General features: G+C 39.5%; 1 protein-coding gene across 7 annotated transcripts in view; it reads left to right on the top strand.

Annotated features, from left to right (window-relative positions):
• rab9a (RAB9A, member RAS oncogene family) overlaps positions 1-20558 on the top strand; it is a 29587-nt gene extending 9029 nt beyond the window's left edge. The window contains exons 1-4 of one of the 7 annotated variants that reach the window (XM_059968045.1): positions 1534-1585; positions 10777-10976; positions 16325-16352; positions 18092-20558. In XM_059968045.1, coding sequence (XP_059824028.1) covers positions 18130-18735 — 606 coding nt within the window. In that variant the 5' untranslated portion in view covers positions 1534-1585; positions 10777-10976; positions 16325-16352; positions 18092-18129 and the 3' untranslated portion in view covers positions 18736-20558. The other 6 variants (XM_059968044.1, XM_059968047.1, XM_059968043.1 and 3 more) reach the window with 6 other exon arrangements.
• The last annotated feature ends 1731 nt before the right edge of the window (positions 20559-22289 follow it).

The following is a 22289-nucleotide window of genomic DNA, read 5'->3' as shown; positions in this document are numbered from 1 at the left end:
CCACCTATATAGAAATGAAATTGATTGACAGAAATCAAGAAGTGACATTCAGAAATTTCATTTGCCTAGTGAATGGTTAGGATCAAGAGTGCCATCAAGGGCAGTTCTAATACTCAGAAAGAAGATGGAGATGTAGCTGAAAGTAAAAACGGATGTTGGACTAAAACAGCTGAAGAAGACTTGTTTTTACACTGAGCTAGTTCTTATTTGATTGGTCAAATGACCTCATTCTATGTTGTAGAGAACCTCCAGCTGTCAACAGTTAGTCATGGACAACCTTGGTCTGACACAAACTAGTACTCAGATATTGGTACATGTGACCTTCCACTCTGCCAATGGACTTGCTGAGCCCATCAGTGAAGGGCTAATGTTTTGCTTCTAAATACAATTTTTCTGTCAGAGCTTGGTAAATGTCTCCGGGATTGAAAAGCTGCAGGAAGCCCGGGTGGACAACTACCTTTCATACACTAGACACAAACTACAAAAGGTATCTGGACTAAACCAAGAGGCATGGGAAATGCAAAACTGGCTAATAGAGACTAGAGTTGTCACTTCCAGTCAAGTTGGACAAACAGACATACTTTATTGATCCCAAGGGAAATTGGGTTTTGTTAAAGTCGCGCTAACCAAGAATAGTGTAGAAATATAAAACCATAAATAATTAAATAATAAATAAATAATGTCAAGTGGAAATTAGTCCAGGACCAGCCTATTGGCTCAGGGTGTCTGACACTCTGAGGGAGGAGTTGTAAAGTTTGATGGCCACAGGCAGGAATGACTTCCTATGATGCTCAGCGTTACATCTCAGTGGAATAAGTCTCTGGTTGAACGTACTCCTTTGCCTAACCAGTACATTATGGAGTGGATGGGAGACATTATCCAAGATGGCATGCAACTCGGACAGCATCCTCTTTTCAGACACCACCGTCAGAGAGTCCAGTTCCACCCCCACAATATCACTGGCCTTACGAATGAGTTTGTTGATTCTGTTGGTGTCTGCTCCCCTCAGCCTGCTGCCCCAGCAAACAGCAAACATGATAGCACTGGCCACCACAGACTCGTAGAACATCCTCAGCATCGTCCGGTGGAAGAGGTGACCTGCTTTTATACCATTAGTGTACCCTTTTAGTATATCAATGTCCAGATCACCACCTGTCCCAAAGACACAAAAGATACTGTAGATGTTGGAAATCTGTTAATCAGTTCTGACGAAAGGTCTTGGCCAGAAATGTTGACTGTTTATTTCCCTCCGGCATTTTGTGTGCATTGCACCCAGAGGGGGCTAGCAGGCCGTTTCTGCTGTACCCAATCTGGAACACTGGTCCACAAGGGCTTCCTGAACCGTCAGGAGAATTCGGCGTTCTCAGATTTTACCCACGGCTTCCAGCATCTGCAGTATTTTAGCGCTGCCCCCCCCCCCCCCCCCGCACATGGCAGTCCGGCGCTTTCCACGTGACTCGCCGGATCCCCTTCAGCGCGTGACCATCAGCTGAAAGGCATCTGATGGTGGGACGCCCTACCCGCTTCGCCGCAGTCACGTCACTTCCGGTGCCTGGGCCGGCGCACTGGCTGGATGCGTCGCTGGGTGAGTGGGTGCCTGGAGCGGAGGGGCGGTCCGGCGGTAAGTGCGGCGAGAGGCCGAAGGCCTGCTCTCTGGCAGCGGGGGCAGGGGGGACAAGTCTTGGCCCGTGCAAAGCTGGCCGGCTAGCAGAAGGAGCGGCTGTTGATCTCCGGCGCACGGTATACCCAGTGATTCCCATGTCAGCAGCCTGCCACCACTCCCTAAACCTTGTGCACTGACACTCCGGCTCTGCAGTGATGTCCCCCTCCTTCCCCACCTCCGCTACCCACCCGAGCCTATGTGCCGGCGCTCTTGGTTTTCGCTGTCTTGTTGCATTCAGCTTTGTAGCTGTTAAGTAACGCTGAACCTCTCACCCCACTCCCCAGCGATTAGTGACATCGGCGGTAGTGGTGCAACAAGCGCTAAAAGTGAGGTAAAAAAGCAGATGACGCTGCAAAATGCTGCGGGGGTTCGAAATAATTTGGATAGTGTCTGTGGGAGAAGTCAGATCTGACTCCATTCTTCAAAAAAGTTAAAATCTGTAGGTTGAAGTAGTTGTCAAAAGGAACCTAGACTTCAACCATTCTTTGGAAGGAGGGACTTATCCGTGATTGAAGATAAGGTATAGTTTGGAATTTGGGGTGGAAAGAAGAAAAAGTCAGCACAGAGCTGTGGGCTTAATGCAATCCCAAGGTGATATGTGAGAAACTTTGTGAAGCTTGTTGAGTGGTAGGCTGGTGGAGTGACAGACAAAGATGTTAAAGGGTTGGGAAGTGCTTAAGAGGCTATCAATAGCAAAGGGGGAGCAGTGTGTGATGTGTACTGGTGAGGATATTCTGCAGAATTGGTAGTTTGAACCATTAAGCTGATGAGATGCTTACCGCCATGAATCAAATTTCAAGTTGTAGACAGGATATCACTGGAATGAATTGTGGCCTTGATACTTCAAATCATTGTCTCTAGATTGCTGATGAAACCAGAATGATCACAGTGAAATAGCACATTAAGTGGTTAAAATATCTTATGACACTTTAACTTTTTAAAAATATACAAATTAACAACAAAATTAGGCTGATTTTTAAAAAGGAGATTATTAAGTTGCCTACAAGTTAATAGGAATCACACGTATTTGGAGAAAAATTGTATTACTTGTCTTGAGAGTGCAGGTTCTGTCAAAGATTGTTGGGTGCAGGTAAAATAGTGTGGGGAGCAAGAGTCAAAATGGAGGTAGAAAATTCTGCAGATGCTGGAAATGTTGAGCAACATACAAAAAGCTGGAGGAGCTCAACAGGTCTAACGGCATCTATGGAAAGAAATACTCAGCTGAAGTTTTGGGCTGAGACCCATCAAGATTACCGGTAGTACCTGTTGAGTTCCTCCAGCTTCTTGGTGTGTATTGGCAAAAGTCACAACTCAGGCTCGAGAGGCGAAATGAATTTCATGTTGGTTTAACAGACAATTTGGTAAATTTGTGGAGGAATTCAGCATTAAAATGTGTTTAGGAAGGCAGGAAGTTGTGAAGTTGAGATACTGAGGTCACTAGTTCATCCAGCCTTCCTAGCTTAGTTTTGGTGGCCAGTTATAGTAAAAAAAACTTTTGACACTTCCAAATGTTCATTGCACCCACCATTCCTTAAGACACTTGTCTTCTGCCACGTTTTCCTGCCACTCACAGGCTTGACTAGCTTTCTCAAATATCGGCCTTGGACTGTATAAAGCAGCCCTACGATATGACTGATTTCAGAATTAACTATAGCTTTCTTTTCCTGACTTCGTTTTTCTCACTTTCCTTCTCTATTAATTTCTCTAAAAAAACTTGAGTCTTTTCTCTATCTACTTAACTCTTCCTTTCTCTAACATTAAAGCTCTCATTGATGTTGTAATTTCTGCAGTTTTTTTTAAGAACTGCTATGAGGCAACTGATCAGTCCTGACTTAAACCTTAAAATAACTGCAAATACACCAAGCTGATCTGACTAATTTTACTTGCCTCTTTTTTGGATGATATTATCAGTTAGAAATAAGTATTTTTCAGTGCATATTGGTAATTTTAAGCTGAATTCTTAGACCTGATTTTAGAGCATTCCTTCCTGTTAAAATTATATGGAAAATTGAACTAAATCCCTTTGGATGGAAAGGAATCAAATTTAAACATTTCCTTTTTGCTTTCTGTTCGGGTAAATTTCTTAACCTTGGTTAAAATAATGTATTGGAAATGAGGATTAGCTGAGACCAGGTGTTAAAAAAATTCTCCTATCTATCATTTCACATTTCGCCCTCCCCCCACTACTTTCAAATCTGTTAGTATCTCTCAGTCCTGAAGAAGGGTCTCGGCCCAAAAAGTCGACAGTGCTTCTCCCTATAGATGCTTTCTGGCCTGCTGTGTTCCACCAGCATTTTGTGTGTGTTGTTTGAATTTCCAGCATCTGCAGATTTCCTCGTGTTTGCTGTTTAAAAAAAATTGTTTTCATTTTAGTATCATGCATTCTGTCCTTAAACCTCAATTATAGTATGGTATTTTTAATTAATTTGAAAGGATTCATTTAAGTAGTTTTGTGCTATAAATTGAGGGGTCAAGGAAAGGAAGTAATGAAAGTTTCTTTTAAATAGTATTTTTAAATAACATTAAATTGATCCATTAACTCAGTAGATCACATTTTTATTTAAAATCAAGGTAACACTTGTGACGGAGACAAAAATAGTAGATGTAATTAAGCAATTGATCTGAAGAATCAAAGCAGAAAGTGTTAAAATTGAGACAGTGCAACAGTAATGTGATCAAAAGACCAGTTGTCACAAAATGCCAGAATGGGAATTTTAAACTTAAGGTAGACATTGACAGTAAGATGAATTTAAAGATGCTTGCAGTCAAAAGATTTGTGTGCATAGTTTTTATTTTGTGATTGCGACATTCACTCCTGGTAACGTGATCATGGATAATTGCATGAAATGCAGTTGGAATGGTTTGGTTGATTTAATTCCTCTTCCTGTATGATAATACCTCGTGCTCGAAGGCTCTCTGTTTCTTGCCTTTGTGTTCTAAAGACGCACTATTATGTAGCTCTGTTTCATGTGATTATAAGTCAAGCTTATTCCTTGTCAGGTGGATTGTTTCTCATTTTCCCACTCTTTGGCTGAGAATATGAATGTTGCATCATTTGTTTTGTATTCAAGCATATTAGGTTGCTTGGGCGTATCTAGCATTTTAAAGTGGGACATAGGAAAATTCAAGGTACAATGCAGAGCACTTATAACCAAGATCAAATGAACATTCTTAGCCTAAATAAATGTGAGTTAAGTACAAAAGGCATACACTCAAAGTGGCAACTTTAAATGGTACATCTGTACACCTGCTTGTTAATGAAAATGTCTGATTTGCTAATCATGTGGCAGCAACTCAGTGCATAAAAGTATGCAGACATGGTCAAATGATTCTGTTGATCAGAGCAAGCAGAAGTGGGTGGGGAGGGGATGTGATCTAAATGATTTGGTCCATGGAATGATTGATGGTGCCAGATGGGGTAGTTTGAGTATCTCAGAAACTGCTGATCTTCTGGGATTTTCAACGCAACATACTCTAGAGTTCACAGAGGACCATGCAAAAAAAAATCCAGTGTGTGGCAGAATGCCTTGTTAATGAGGGGTTATAGGAAAATGGCCAGACTGGTTCAAACTGTGACAGGAAGGTGACAGTAGCTCAAATAACTACACATTGTAACAGTGGTGTACAGAAGAGCAGCTTGGAATGAGCAGCATGTTGAACCTTGAAGTCAAAGGCTACAGTAGACAACACTGGGTACCATTCCTGTACCTAAAAGCGGCTACTGAGTGTACAAGGAGAAAACATGATAACTCTCCTATAAGAGAGTTTTACTGAAATAAATATGTTGAAATTAATACATGCAAATACGGAGATCTAAAGAGTGACAAGACCTGTGGACTGAGATGGTTCTTAAAAGAAAGTCTAAAAGGGCATCCAGATATAGTTAAAACTAAAGGGAAAATGAAAATTTTGTAAAGTAAGGCAATTATAAGAAAATATTCTGATCACTTCAAATTATTGATGAGGAAAAACTAATGTATCCTGCTAAAGATAAAGCAAGATTGATAATGGGATTAAAACAAACAGGAATTGTATTTGATTGCTGAAATGTATAGGGAAGAGTTTGAGAAGTTGTAGGATCTGTTAAGAGGAAGACAAAGGGTGTTATATTAATTGAACAGGAAAATTTGGTGCTTAGATTCAAAGTCTCAGAAAAATGTGATTATTTTAATAATTAACATCAGCTATAGAAACACAGAAAAACTACAGCACAATACAGCCCCTTCTGCCCACAATGCTGTGCCAAACATGTACTTTAGAAATTACCTATGGTTATCCAAAGCCCTGTATTTTCTAAGCTCCATGTCCTATCCAGGAGTCTCTTAAAAGACCCTATCGTATCCACCTCCACCACTGTCACTGGCAGTCCATTCCATCACTCACCACTCTGCGTTTAAAAAAAACAACAAAAAACAAACAAACAAAAAAAAACCAACACAAACAAACTTACCCCGACATCTCCTCTGTACCTGCTTCCAGGCACCTTAAAACTGTGCCCTCTCGTGATAACCATTTCAGCCCTGGGGAAAAAGCCTCTGACTATCCACACGATAAATTCCTCTCATTATCTTGTACACCTCTATCAAGTTACCTCTCATTCTCCATCGCTCCAAGGAGAAAAGGCCAAGTTCGCTCAACCTATTCTTGTAAGGCATGCTCCCTAATCCAGGCAGCATCCTTGTAAATCTCCTCTGCACCCTTACTATGGTTTCTACATCCTGAACTGAGGCAACCAGAACTGAGCACAGTACTCCAAGTGGGATCTGACCAGGGTTCTATATAGAGCAACATTACCTCTTGGTTCTCAAACTCAATCCCATGGTTGATGAAGGCCAATGCACCATATGCCTTCTTAAATACAGAGTCGACCTACGCAGCAGCTTTGAATGTCTGATGGACTCTGACCCAAGATATCTCTGATCATCCACACTGCCAAGAGTCTTACCATTAGTACTATATTCTGCCATCATGTTTGACCTACCGAAATGAACCACCTCATGCTTATCTGGGTTGAACTCCATTTGCCACTTCTCAGCCAAGTTTTGCATCCTCTCGATGTCCTGCTGTAACCTCAGGCAGCCCTCCACACTATCCACAACACCTCCAACCCTTGTGTCATCAGCAAATTTACTAACCCATCCCTCCACTTCCTCATCCAGGTCATTTATTAAAATCACAAAGAGAAGGTGTCCCAGAACAGATCCCAGAGGCACACCACTGGTCACCGACTTCCATGCAAAATATGACCCATCTACAACTGCTCTTTGCCCTCTGCAGGCAAGCTATTTCTGGATTCACAAAGTAAAGTCCCCTTGGATCCCCTGCCTCATTTTTCAATAAGCCTTGCATGGGGTACCTTATCAAATGTCTTGCTGAAATCCATACACACTACATCTACTGCTTTACCTTTATCAATGTGTAAAATTACATCCTCAAAAAATTCAATTAATCTCGTAAGGCATGACCTGCCTTTGACAAAGCCATGCTGACTATTCTTAATTATATTATGTCTCTCCAAATGTTCATAAATCCTGCCTCTCAGGATCTTTTCCATCAATTTAGCAGCCGCTGAAGTAAGACTCACTGGTCGAAAATTTTCAGGGCTATCTCTACTCCCTTACTTGAATAAGGGAACAACATCAGCTATGAAGGACAGACTTGAGAGTCTGTATCATAAGAAAGTCATAGAGTAATGCAAACCTGACTAAGCAGTTGATGTAGACTAAGAATATACCAAGACTATTGTGTAAATTATCAAAAGTTGCAAAAGGTATTTGACTACAGTCTGCATGAAAGGTTTGGTTGAAATGCAATTTAAGTGTATTTAGAGTGAATCCTGGGAATGAACAAGAATCTGGTTTAGTAGCAGAAAATTAGTACTCATTCAAGACTAGGTTTGAAATAAATGGTATGGGTGCTCAGGACTTGCTGTTTGCATAATTGGTTTCCATTTGGTTTCCAATGAATGCAAAATAAATCTGTCTAAAATTAACACCTTAAGATATAGAGCAGATTTAGGCCTTTTGGCCCATTAAGTCTGCTCTGCCATTTCATCGTGGCTGATTCAATTTTCCCCTCAGCCCCAATCTCCTTCCCGTATCCCTTCGTGCCCCAACCAATCAAGAACCTATCAACCACTGCTTTAAATATACATAAAGATTTGGCCTCCACAGATTCACCACTCTCTGGCTAAAGAAATTCCTCATCTCCATTCTAAAAGGATGCCCCTCTATTCTGAAGCTGTGTCCTCTAGTCTTAGAGACTTCCACCATAGGAATCATCCTTTCCATGTCCACTCTGAAACCTATCGAATGGTAAAAGGCCTTGACAATGGGGTCAGCCTTCATTCTTCTAAATTCGAGTGAATAACAGGCCCAGAGCCACCAAACACTCTTCATATGACAAGCCATTCAATCCTGGAATAATTTTCATGAGCCTCCTTTGAACTCTATTTATAGCACATCCTTTCTAAGATGAGGAGCCCAAAACTGCTCACAATACTCCAAGTGAGGCCTCACCAGTGCTTTATAAATTATCAATATTACATCCTTGCTTTTATATTCTAGTCCTTTTGAAATGAATGCCAGCATCACATTTCTATTCCTCACTACTGACTCAACCTGCAAATTAACCTTTAGGCAATCCTGCGCAAACAAGGACTCCCAAGAACTTATGAGCCTCTGTTTTTTTTTGTATTTTCCCTCCATTTAGACTTCCTGACATTGTATTCCATTTGCCAGTACTTTGCCCATTTTCCTAATCTGTCTTAAGTCCTTTTCTAGCCTCTCTACTTCCTCAAAGCTACCTGCCCTTCTGTTTATCTTCATATCATTTGCAAACTTCACAACAAAGCCATCAATTCCATCATCCAAATATAACATAAAAAGAATCTGGCCCAACACAGTACCCTGTGGAGCACCACGAGTCACCAGCAGCCTACTAGAAGAGGTTCCCTTTATTCGCACTCTTTGCCTCCTGCCAAACAGCCACAGCTTTTTTCCATTCTAGAATCTTTCCTGTAATACCATGGGCTCGTAGTTTGTTAAGCAGCCTCATGTGGCACCTTGTCAATGGCCTTCTGAAAATTCAAGTACACAACATCAACCAATTCTTTGTCTATTCTGCTTGTTATTTCTTAAATGAATTCTAACAAAATGTGCCTATTCTTACCGTACTGGCACGTGGCACAAGCAACAACCTAGTGATTACTACCTTTCTACCGAGCTCCCTAAAATCTCTCTTCAGTAGTTTGGGGAGAAATCACCCAGAAGCCAACATTAGACAAGAGTATGTGGCTAAATTAATGGCATGCAGTGCCAAGATTTTGTCCATTGTAAGAATGGTGAAGCAAAGTCTCAGTGCACTCAGAGTTGTTGACGTAAAGATGGATGTTGAAGGAAACAGATTAAAGTTCTTGATGTTTAATGCATTCGAGCCAATACTGGAATGAGTAGATTAAAACAACTGCATGGCAGGGCCATGTGCTCCAGGGCTTTATGTTTGACTTCTATTTATCTGAATTTTTCTCTCACTTGTTTACAAGGTAAAAGCTAAAGTACTGGAGGCAATGCACTTATGAGCCTGGGGCTGTGCATTTCAACAACAAATTTTGTAAAATGTTGATCTTTTCTCCTGTATATGAGCAGTGATGAAATGCATGGGCAAGATAAACTCAGAATATTAAATGTTAAAATTGAGATCATGATGAAGGGGTAGAGATTATGGAAGAGGGGAAAGCTCAAAAGAAATTAAAATATAATTTTGCAGTGGAAAGCTTCTTATGAACCTGTTTTTGGTATGATGTATACACATAGACTTTAATAAAGCTTTTCATACTGTCCTTCATGATTGATCCAGTAGACATGGTGACATAGTAGATTGTTTTCAAAATTGGCGTTGTTATGGAAGACACAGTGTAGTAGGGGCCTGTGATCAGAGGTGTTCACAAAAATCAGTGCCGGGGTGTCTGTTCATATATAAATGTCTTGGCTAAAAATGTCAATGGGCCTCAATGATTAGCAAGTTTGCAGACAATGCAAGAATTGGTAATGGTATGTACAGTGAGGCAAGTAGTCAGAGGATACAGTAGGATATTGACTGGTTGGAAATATGGGCAGAGAAATGGTAGTTTGAAGTATCCTAACAAGTGTGAGGTGTTGCACTTTAGGAGGCCAAGTGTAAAAAAATACAACAAATGGCTTATGAAAAAAATACAACATTGACTTATGAAGGGGTCTTGGGTGCAAATCCATGGCTCCTTGTAAACAAGCAGTTAAGGTGGTAAAGGGGAATGGCACACCTGCCTTCACTGATCAGGGTATTGAAAATAAAAGTTCAAAAGTCATGTTGCAGCTGTACAAAAATGTGGTTTAGCAACATTTGGATCGTGTGCTGTTTTGGTCACTGCATTACAATGGAGGCTTTGGAAAGAGTGTAGAAGATCGTTGCCTAGTTTGAAAAGAACTGGCAATAAGGAGAGGTTCTCCAGAGTTTTCAAGGCTGAGTGGTGACCTGATAAAAGTATACAAAATTATAAGAGGTGTAGATGGTCTTTTTCATGGTGGAAATGTCAAATATTAGTCTTTACAACTTTGAAGAGTAAAGTTTAAAAATTTACAAGGTATTTTTTGTACAGTGGTGAGTGACGGAGAAATGGTGAAAGTACATATGAAAGAATGTTTAAAAGGCATTTAGACATGCACCTGACAAGGCAGGGAATTGAGGGATATCGACCATGTGTAGTTTAAATTAACATTGCGGTTGACACAGGCATCATCAGACAAAAGGCCTGTTCCTGTATTGTACTGTTCCATGTTCTGGACGGATGAAGGAGTTAAGATTGTTAAATGGCATCCATCTGTAAATATCTTGTCTGAGAACACTATCTGCAATACAAATTCAGATGTTTCCCAGTTGCTGCAAGACAAGCTGTGTGCTGACTGAATTGTCTGTACATTTATTAAAATGTACAACGTTTCCCTTCACGGTTCCTTTGTGGGAATTTGACTGTGAAGATAGGAAAGATTGCATTTTAGATAGTAGATTTCTTTCATTTTTGCTATCTTGCCTTCAAGTCTATGCTTTAAAATAATCACTTAATACCTTTTGTTCAGATTCAATAGGAAAATCAGTTTTCTTTTTGGAGGGAAGTGGAATCATTTGTGGATTGTTGGCAGTTGAAGATGTTTTGAAATGCTTTCGTTGCACCTTCAGCTGCACTTGTTCCATATTTCTGTTCACCACAAAATAACAGAATCCATAAGATCAAGCTTCACAGTAATCTTGGATCTGAAGTAAAGTTGCAGAGGATGAGGTAATTTAGCACTTTGAAAAGAAGTTCAAGTTTGTCGTTCATCTGTATATATGTGTACTGCCAAATGAAACAATGTTCCTCTGGATCAAGGTGCACAACACAGTACATATAACTTGCACATAACACAAAGTAACATTGCCAGAAACAAATTAAATAAAATAGATTCCAGCAGATTGTTATTTAGCATAAGGTGCGTTTAGGATGCAAGCTACAAGTTGCACTTGGTACGTGATGAGACCTGGATGATGACAGAGAGCCTGGGGGGAGAAAAGTTGTTTCTCATCCTTACAGTCCTTTTCCTAATGCCGCGGTACCTCCTGCCAGATAGTGGTGGAGGGGGGGAGGGTCGGAGGGAAGAGATTGTTCAATGGTTGGGAAGGATCCTTGACAATGCTAAAAGCACAGCGTACACAGCGCTCCTGATAAATATCTCAGATGGTTCGTTGAGAGACCTCACTGATCCTCTCAGCAGTCCTTGTGATTCTTTGTAGGGTCTTGTGGTCAGAGGCCATACAATTTCTGTACCAGATAGTAATGCAACTGGTCATAACACGCTCGATGGTACTTATCTAAAAATTGATTAGAACGGGGGATGGGGGGGGGGGTCCCTCTTTCACCTCAATCTCCTCAAGAAAGATGTGGCTTCCTGACTAAAAAAGAACCATGTTATGTGCACTCCCAGAAACCTGGTGCTGCTAACTCTATATAAGAGGAGCTGTTTATGTGCAGTGAGGAGTAGCCAGGCTGCATTTTGCTGAAGTCTGCAATCATCTCTTTGTTCTTGTTCACACTGAGACTCAAGTTTTTGTGCTCACTCCATTCTGCAAGCTGCCCTACTCCTTTTCTGAATGCTTTCATCATCATCATTGATGAGACCGCTACTGTTGTGTCATCTGCAAACTTGATTCAGATTGAGCTGGATCTAGCCCTACAGTTAGAGCTTCAGTGTCTGGCTGATGCATTCTGGCTAAAATTAAGTAATTCAGTTGGGTTTAATTTCAAAAATGAATATGACATAAGTGCATTTGAAATGTTTTATGCCTTTTAATAGGAGCACACAGTCCATTTCCACATTCAGCAAGAAAATTGTTTACTCTAAACAACATATTTCCCTGGATGTTTCAATGCGCGCAATAATAGATCTGTCTTGGAATTAAATGCAGGATACTTTTCGTCCTATACATTTTGAAAGTTGTCAAATTGTCAATGTGCAACTGAACTCAATCCTCAAATCTTTGAAAAGTCAGAACCATTACTACAGTTATCTGCCACACTATTTCACTCTCCCGTCTTTTGTGTTGACACATAACACTGACCTCTTCCTTACTTTATTAATAAAGTACGTTGATTTACTGGAAACTGGATTTAATTGATTCTACCAACGTGAACACTGCAGTTTAAGAATTTCATTGAATGTTTGAATGAATGTTTCACTATGGTAGTACCTCGTATTGATATTTTAGTACTGACAATTTCTATATGATTGTACAGCTATCTGCAATAAGAATTTTTTTAAAACTGAAAATTGATATTTCCACCAGAAAACTGAAGTTTTCACCCTTTTGCAGCCGGATCCTGGACTTCCTGTCAGATTGCCGGCAGGTTATCCCTCACCTCTGTCCCTCTGACCCTCAACACAGATGTTCCTCAGAGCTATGGCTTAAGCCCCTTCCTTTACTTTCTGTTTACCCACGATTTCTTTTGCCAACCACAGCTCCAATCTGCTAATTAAGTTTACTGATGATACTACATTGATTGGCCTTGTCTCAAATAATAACGACACAGTCTACAGAGGAGAAGTCATCACCCTGACAGTGGTGTCAAAAAACCTCTCCTTCAATGCAGCAAGAACAAAGGAGCTGGTTGTTGACTACAGGAGGAATGGAGACAGGCTGACCTCTATTCACATCAATGGATCTGGGGTTGAGAGGGTGAACAACTTTAAGTTCCTTGGTGTGAACGTCACCGAGGATCTCGTGGTTTATACATACCAGCTGTGTGGTTTTTAATAAAAAGCATACAGTGCCTCTTTCACCTCAGACGGTTGAAAAAGTTTGGTATGAGTCCCCAAATCCTAGGGACTTTCTACAGGGGCATAGTTGAGAGCATCTTGACTGGCTGCATCACTGCCTGGTATGGGAACTGTACTTCCCTCAATCGGAGAAATCTGCAGAGAGTGGTGCGGACAGCTCAGCGCATCTGTAGATCTGAACTTCCCTCTATTCAGAGCATTTACAAAGACAGATATGTAATAAGGGCCTGAAGGATCACTGGGGACCTGAGTCACCCCAACCACAAAACTTACCAGCTGCTACCATCCAGGAAACTACAGCAGCATAAAAGCCAGGACCAACAGGCTCCGGGGACTGCTTCTTCCACCAGACCATCAGACTGACTAATTCACTCTTACAATTATATTTCTGTGCTATATTGACTGTCCTGTTTATTATTTATTACTATTTATTACAAATTACTATAAATTGCACATTTAGATGGAGACATAATGTAAAGATTTTTACTTCCCGTGTATGTGAAGGATGTAAGAAATAAAGTCAATTCAATTAACTATGTAAGCTATAGAATGACAATATTTTTAATACATTTAATATGTAGATTGAATGGGCAGAACCTAGTTTCCACTTACCTTCAACCCCTGCAATTCCACATAAGGAATCATGATGGCAGACATTTTGGATTTGTGTATTCTCAGCACTTTAGCATGGAAAAGTTTGAAGTTACCTGTGCATATTCTGAACAAGCACTAAATAATTACAGATGCGGGAGTTCATTTTGAAATTTTAATTCAATCATCTAGAAGCACTTACAATCACAAAAGTTGTATTATTATAATATTTTCCCTTCTTCTGCACTGGGGACTCCTGTGGAGTTGATCACCAATTTCATAATCCATTTTACCTTTTAATTAGTGCTGTATCTATTTCCTTGTTCAAACCTCAATTTTAAGAGTAAATATTTTGACTTTCTTTTCTCAGAATTACATGTGCTGTCGTTTTGATTAAAATGCTTACCTCTGATCTGTTCAGTACTCAATTGCCAAAATCAGTTTTGTGTGTTTTTTTCCCCTTGAAACTTTTTCCCAACAGCTTGTTATCAGTATGTTACTTCCATGATTTGTTTTCACATTCTTTGAAAAGCCAAAATCATTAAACCTGAGGTCTGGGCTCTCTGCTCACCATTTTCTCCTTTCCTTGTTCCAAGGGAGACTGATGTGAACTAGTTTTCTGCTCCTTGGCCAAATCTTGATCACTCTCAGTGTTTACCATAATTAGCTCGAATTGAGATTTACATGGTATTTATTCAGAATTGTAAAAAAACAGTTATCTTTCTCGCAATGTACTCTTTTGTTTCCTAAAATGGTTCAGCATTTGATCAGAAATTACATTTCTTCTGAAATTTATGTTGGCTATTTTCTACTATTGTAGAGACATCGAAGTCTTATGAAAGTAGATGTAAGTAATTAATGTCATATTGAAGCATCTCTTTGCTTTATTGCCCTTTTCTAAGCACCAAATTGGCCAAGTTCCCATCTACTAGTACACATGGGTGCCTCTATCATAATGGATCCCAGTATCTCTCAATCTTTTTAATATTCATCTAACTATATAGTCCCTTTTTGATCTCTGAGCTTCGATCACAGTGAATTTTCATACTGTTGCTACTTTTTTTGTTTTGGAATATTTTCCATTTCGTATCCTACTTTAAATTTGCAATATATTTTGGTATGCTTCACTTCTAACTACCATCTTCTTACTCTTGTTGGCTTTTAATCAGCTGTTTTGTTTCTTCAGTGCTCCTACCAGCTTTTCAGGGCTGCAACATCTCAGCCGTAAAGCAATGAAATACTGTATGCCGGTGATAATAAACCTGATTCTGATTCATTGTATTGATTCCAATCTAGTTGTTTTGGTGAACTTTTCCATCATAGGAAAACAGTTCTGTTTCCCCTATAGCATCTATTAACTATTTGTTTAGTCTGAAGTTGTTTGTACTTTCTCCTCCATGCTAATCATTATATCTTTAGTAAGTTTCAATTTGTTCCTTGTTATACTTGTCTTTTATCAAAGTATTGAACATTCTCAGACTATCCAACATAATTAAAGATTTTGCTCTTTCCCTTCAGTAGTTTTCCCAGCTAGCATTCAAAGATATGTGTAACAGGGAGGAGAAGGAAATAATTGAATTAACAATGACAAACATTAGAATAAAACCTCATAAAACAGTACCATGACAACATTTAGAGCAGCAGTTGACAAAAACAATGGAGAACAAGGTTTCAATCTTGACCGTGGTTCTTTTGGAGCAGTAGACATTTCCCTAAAGAAATGGGAGATGCCCAAGTCACTCAACTGTTCCATAGACTTACTAGTGCTTACCTTTTTAGGGACTGGTTTTACACACTGCAATAAAAAAACCTTAACCTTCTGCAGCAAACACGAGGAAATCTGCAGATGCTGGAAATTCAAACAACAACACACAAAATGCTGGTAGAACATAGCAGGCCAGGCAGCATCTGTAGGGAGAAGTGCTGTCGACGTTTCGGGCCAAGACCCTTAACCTTCTGCAGAATAGTTTTATTCATACAACTGCTGACTTCACTATGTGAAGTTGGTGACTTGTCAGTTCAGTCAGTCCATTCAAATGTATCATTTTTCAAGGTCTTGGATTAAAATTAAACATGTTAGATTAATAATTATGTATTGAATTGCAAGTAATTCCGAAATGAAACTGTAATTGGACCCTTCACTAGGACTGGTGAAGGGTCTTGGCCAGAAACGTTGTCTGTTTACCCTTTTCCATTGATGCTGCCTGGCCTATTGAATTCCTCCAGCAATTTGTGTTGCAAAGTAAATTTAGGTTCTTTTTTCTACCACCTTGTATAGTTAAAGCACAATCTTAAAATAACAAAGGTGTGTAGGGACAAGTTTCACAACTGCAGGATAAGTGACATTGACACCTACTTCTGTGTTTCAAAACAGACAAATTGAACAAAGTCCATCTCCCTCCTCCCCACTGATTCACTGTATCCCACATCTAAAATTTGTAGAATAGGGTCCCAGCAGTGGATTTCTTACTTTCCAGGCCCGGTTTTCTCCTCACTACTGCACGTATCAGAGGGGATTTTGTATTGTCTTCTGGGAATATCACTGTCCTACTGTGACTATGCGGCTAAAAAGAATAACATCACAGAGGGCTTGGCATGTCACACAAAGTATCTGGAACTGCATTGTAGTCAGCGCTATACTGATGTACACTAAAAATGTTGCATATAATGTGGAGATCTTGGAAAGTGATTAATTGCAGTTTTTTTCCATTTTGTTTTTACACAGAAATCTAATGATGCAGTAATTTGAAAAGGTATGGAAAATTGACTTTTTTGAAATTCTATTCCAAATTGAAGGTTGAAAATGTACACTTTGAAATGCAAGAGGAGCTACTAAACTAGTTTTGAGTGATTGTGATAATGCTTTAGGGAAACTGCATGGTAACAGGTCCTTCCAGCCCAACGAGTCCACACCGCCATGTTACCAATCAACTTCCTAACATCTTTGGAATGTGGGAGGAAACAAGTGCATCAAGAGAAAACCCATGCAGTCAAGCGAGGCACATATAAACGCAGTGAATTGAACCCAGGTTGCTGGCACTGTAATAACATTATGCTTCCATGCCAGCTGCTTCTATTTTTTTTAAGGGCTACAGCACAGTATCAGGCCTTTCTGGCCTAATCAGTTTGCACCACCTAATTACATACGTGTAGAATCCTGATGAAATCTTTACGGACAATGGTGGAATTGAATCCAAATTGCTGGCACTGTAATAGTGTTATGCTAAACACTATGCTACCAGCTAGCTGCCGGTAGGGTAACATTCATGATGATTTCAGACTCAAAACTTGGGTTCACAAAGTTATCTGTATAAATTTAGCAAACAATTTTTTATGAAATTGTAATCTTGAAGTTGCCACTTTGGGTAAAGATTTTGTATTTCTTAACTGTGATATTTGTATGTTAGAGAAAGCGTTTGAGTAAAAAATAAGTGGTATTGGCAATGCCAAGTGTTTGGAATGACAAGACACTTTCTGATCAAGCATTGTGGTGTAAAGCCAGCTAAATGGAAGGATCTTAAATTTTACTGACCCTCATCCTTCTGGTGGCTCACACTATCACCCCTTAACCCTCACCTGATTCCCTCCCTGCCCCTTATCCCTTTTCCTTGCTTCTCTTCCATTCTTTTTGCTTTACCTTGATTCCGTTGGGGGAAAAAGCCTGATAAATCAAGAGCATATACTCTAAGAAACCCAGCTGCATTATAACGGAAATTTGTAAATGCAGTTTGGTAAATTGAGGAAACCCATAGTGGGTTCTGGATATGCTGAAACTATAGTGTTCTTCACTCAGCTATAACCTGTACTTTAACACTAATTGAACAGGTGTAATACAAGCATCCTTGAGCATGAGCAGTCAAACTGCCCACAGCTTATCCAATTAAAATTCATTTTTAGCAGTTTTGATTTTTGGTAATCTTTATTATTATTTATTTCCATGAATTAGTATTTTAAAATGTCCCTCAAAAACACAAACGTTTAAATCAATTCATTGAATTGGTAGCATATTTCACATTTGTTTGCTTCTTGCCCCTGTGCCAGTGTTGTACTGACTGCATAGTTTCCCTGGTGGAGCACAGCAGGCCAGGCAGCATCTATAGGGAGAAGCACTGTCGACATTTTGGGCCGAGACCCTTCGACAGTGCTTCTCCCTATAAATGCTGCCTGGCCTGCTGTGTTCCACCAGTATTTTGTGTGTGTTGCTTGAATTTCCAGCATCTGCAGATTTCCTCGTGTTTGCATAGTTTTCCTGTCCATTTTTAATCTCACTGCATAGATGATTATCACATTTGATATTTATCATGCACTCTCCAAATAAGTGCTTTACCTCTGTTCAACCACCTCACCTGTGGACCCTCTTTTCCTACTTTTGCTTCTGACTTCACTGTAGGCTTCTGACGGATTTTGATCACTTTTGATTATCCTTAGTCTTTGTACATGGTATATTTTCATGAACTAAATAGTGAATTCCTGTTTTTTATATTTTTTACAGGTTGTTTTGATTTCATCAATTAGACGTTTGAGGTTGCCATGGCTGGAAAATCAACATTGTTGAAGGTTATTCTGCTTGGAGATGGCGGAGTGGGGAAAAGTTCACTCATGAATAGATACGTTACCAATAAGTTTGATATACACCTGTTCCATACAATAGGGGTTGAGTTTCTAAACAAAGATTTGGAAGTAGATGGACATTATGTGACAATGCAGATATGGGACACTGCTGGTCAAGAGAGGTTTAGGAGCCTTCGGACACCATTCTATCGAGGCTCTGATTGTTGCCTCCTTACTTTTAGTGTGGATGATTACCAAAGCTTCCAAAATTTGAGCAATTGGAAAAAGGAATTTATCTATTATGCAGATGTGAAGGATCCAGAGAGTTTTCCATTTGTGGTTCTAGGTAATAAAATTGATGTCAGTGAGCGGCAGGTTTCAGCAGAAGAGGCACAGGCTTGGTGCAAAGACAACGGCAATCATCCCTACTTTGAAACCAGTGCAAAAGATGCCACCAATGTCGCATTGGCATTTGAAGAGGCTGTTCGGCGAGTTCTTGCTACGGAGGATAGAGCTGACAGTTTCATGCAAACAGACACGGTGAATTTAAACAGAGGAAAGAAGCCAAGCTCTTCCTGCTGCTGACTGATGGGCTGGATGCAATGAGCTGTCCACTATGTGCCATTGATTTACTGATGTTGGTTGGGATAGTGCAAATCTGGGACTGTTTTGAGGAAACTGGTGTCCGTCAGCTGAATGAAACTATGTTCCAGTGGTTGGGAAAATATGTGGATATATGTGCACATATTACAATGCCAATGTTATGGGTTATCCCCTGATAACTGACATATTCATAGTTCTGACGATGGCATTTGACAAAACGGTTTTAAGTTTAAGATTGACCAAATAATGTTAAGTTACACACACATTAAAAAGAACAAGAATTTGGGATTGGTACAGTAGTGCTAACTAAAATGAAAACTATGGATGCAAACCATATGGTAGATTGAGATGTTGGTTGTAAGCTCAGAATTAATTTTTTTCATCTCTCTAACAACCACAGGTTTTGTGTTTTGGTGCTTCTGACCCCAAATATGCTGTATTGCACTGTAAATGACTTTTTTCCTTTATTAAAAAATAACAATGAAGTATTTACAGGTATTGAATAAAAACCTGCCTATTTTCATTCCCTAATTTTAACTGTAACTGAACAGTCTTAAGAATGAACATATTGTTCTGCTGAACAGGGTACTTTAATTGGTACGAAAATGTCTTCTACATTGTGAGATTGGATTGTTGCAAAGTCACTTAATCACAAGGTACTGATTCATGTTTGGGGAAGAAGATAGTAGCTTGCTCGGTGGTGCTGACAGGACCATTTGCTTGTGTTGATGCACAATAAATCAACAAAAACTTCGAGATTATAGAAAATGTTGTAAAATGCAGTGTATTTTGAATTGATTTGTCATGACCTGAAATCTTCAATTCCTTATAAATTAACTTGCCTTCAGTACCATTCCACAAGGTGTCATTGCATTAATTTATTTCCCCCTCAGGGTTAAATGTAACCTGTAAGCAAATTATGCTTGTAAATGCTATTATTTTGGGGAATGTAATGGTGTCATATCAGATTACATAAATGCTATCTATGAGATTGTCTTGGTTTTTTAATTCCTGCACTAAATTTAAGTTGCATATGCGTACTTTGCATGGCAGAATTCTTCTAAGTCTTGGGACAACCACTGGCTAATGGCTTAGTTCTAGACTTTAGATTTATTTGCTGCACTATGCTCCATTATATACAAAATCAGGTTAGTTTTTTATGCATAACCACTAAAAAATATTTATTTTTCTATCACTTTTACCTGTGGATTTTCCTTCCTTAGTCATGAATAATAGTTCCAAATGTGCTTTGAGACCTTGTTTTGGTACAGCTGAATGTGTTCAATGCAACCTGGTTGTTCATTTATCCTCTGTTGTATCTGACCACTGTAGTATTAGTAGAGATCAGTATTTGCATGTAGGGATCATTGAGGCAATTAATATTTAAGACTCTGGTACAGTCAGAGGATCTTCAATTTGTATTATTCTCAGTGTGCCATTTATTAAGCACAAAGAGCGAATTATTACAGTGTGGCCGGACGAGGCTTCATTTGGCAAAACAATGGATTCAGTTAGTGAAGGGCAGAGTAAAATCTAAAAATAAAACTGCTTTATTCTTGAGCTTTCCTGCAATAAACATTTGTCTTACTAGCTGAATTATCTCATTAACCACATTAAAATTTGTCCTTGACTGATGTAGTACTGCTGAATTATACAATGAAAAGTAGTTGGAAATAAAAGAATCATCTTGCTGTGATTTTTTTTAAATCAATGCTGAAAGTTTAGGCACTCTTATGTGTTTAGTCTGCCACCATGCTTTTTGATCACTGCTTTTATTCACTATATAAAATTCTTTAATTGATTCATTTTGGTGTCTTTCTTTAGTAATTAACTTTTTTGTGCAGCATGTTTCAATAAGTTATACTTTGCAGTTACTTCACTTTGTAGTCACTGGAAATACTTCAAACTACAAGCCTGTACCAAAAGCATGAGCTTGTTTGAAGTATGTTGTACAGCTTCAACCTTTGTTCAATAATTGTTTACTACTGAGGCAGAGACTTGCGCACATTTGTGACTTACTGCACTCAGGAATTTTTCTACATTTTTTTAATATAGAGAAACGTTACTGAAAATATTCAGTGGGTCAGGAGCATTTGTGGAGAGAGAAATTGAGTAATATCTCAGGTCAGTAACCCTTCAACCCCCCCCCCCCCTTTTCTTATCAAGATTATTTTTGTGAGAAGGATAGGAATTCCCTGGTGCACCAGCCATTCTGTCAACTGCCATCAGTAAAAACAGTTAAAACAAAATAATAGCAAAAGAAACTATGCTGGCAATACTTGGGGCAGACACCACAGGAAGAGGAAAGCAGTTCAAGGCAAAAGTTGCTACAGATGGGGAGAGAAAGAGATACAGTGCAAGGCAGTGACATAACAGGGGGTGCCTCATTAGTGAAGCGGTTTATGGTGATGCTATTGCAGCTCAGCGCATTCTGGAGTTCAGAGTTCATTTCCCGCACCATTCTGTGAAGAGTCTTGGTACGTCCTCCCCATGGAATGTGTGGATTTCCCCCCGGTGCTCTGGTTTCCTCCCACAGTCCAAAGATGTACTGGGTGAGTTAATTGGTCATTGTAAATTGCCCTGTGATTAGCTTGGGGTTAATCAGGTGTTTTTTGAGGGTTGCTAGGACAGAAGGTCCTACTCCGTGCTCTATTGCAAAACGTAAAAGAAAAGAAAAGCACTAAAGAGAAATTGGTGAAGGCAGAGCTACTCTAAATAGTATGAACAACTCTATTTTTACAAAACAGCAAAGATTCTGAAGTTAAATCAAAGAATTGATTAGATAGTGCTTTCAGAGATGAGGTATTCAAGTTTTGGGTGAACTTCATTGGAATAGGGATGGAGAATTAAAGTGACGTAACTAGAAGCTGCTGGCTGAAAACTGTTCAAAGCTGTGGGGTAAGAACCTAATGGAAAGTTTCATTTATCTAGAGAAGACCTCATTCTAAACAAATTAGAGGATCCATGGCCTTTTCAGCTTGGAGATCATAATGAGATAGCTTTGAAAGTAGAGTCCGTGATAGAACAGATGCTGGGTGCTTTACCAAAGTGGTGAGAAGTGTAGACAGTCTGTAGCCAGGAGACTGGTTTTCATGATATGCTCAGTTGTGTCCACAATTCTGCAGTTTATTATGGCCACAGGCAGGGCAGTTAACATAGGATGCTTTTTGTGGTCAACAATTTAAAAATAAAAATTGGTGTGGGTTGATGTGGAAATGCTAAATTTTTTAACATCCTGAACAGTTAGAGGCATAGGTGAGATTTCTTGGCCATGGAGTTATTGTGGTCATGGTGGAACTGTTTACTTCTACGAACGTAAAGCTCTCAACTGCAACACCATTTATTAGGAGCATTTGTACTGCCACCCCCTTCTCTCCCCCCCCCCCCCCACCATCCTGACATCAATGATCAGCTCTTTGTTTTGCTGACATAGGAAACATTGTTGTCATAGCACCATGTCACTAGGCTGTCTATCTCCTTACTGTACTCTGACCCTTTGTTACTTGAGATAAGTATCATCTGCAAACTTGCAGTTG

The sequence above is a fragment of the Hypanus sabinus genome, chromosome 4 (genome assembly GCF_030144855.1).
Source record: "Hypanus sabinus isolate sHypSab1 chromosome 4, sHypSab1.hap1, whole genome shotgun sequence".
In the NCBI taxonomy this organism is placed as follows: domain Eukaryota; kingdom Metazoa; phylum Chordata; class Chondrichthyes; order Myliobatiformes; family Dasyatidae; genus Hypanus; species Hypanus sabinus.
Note: the sequence above shows the minus strand (reverse complement) of the source record. Positions and strands in the feature narration are given on the sequence as shown.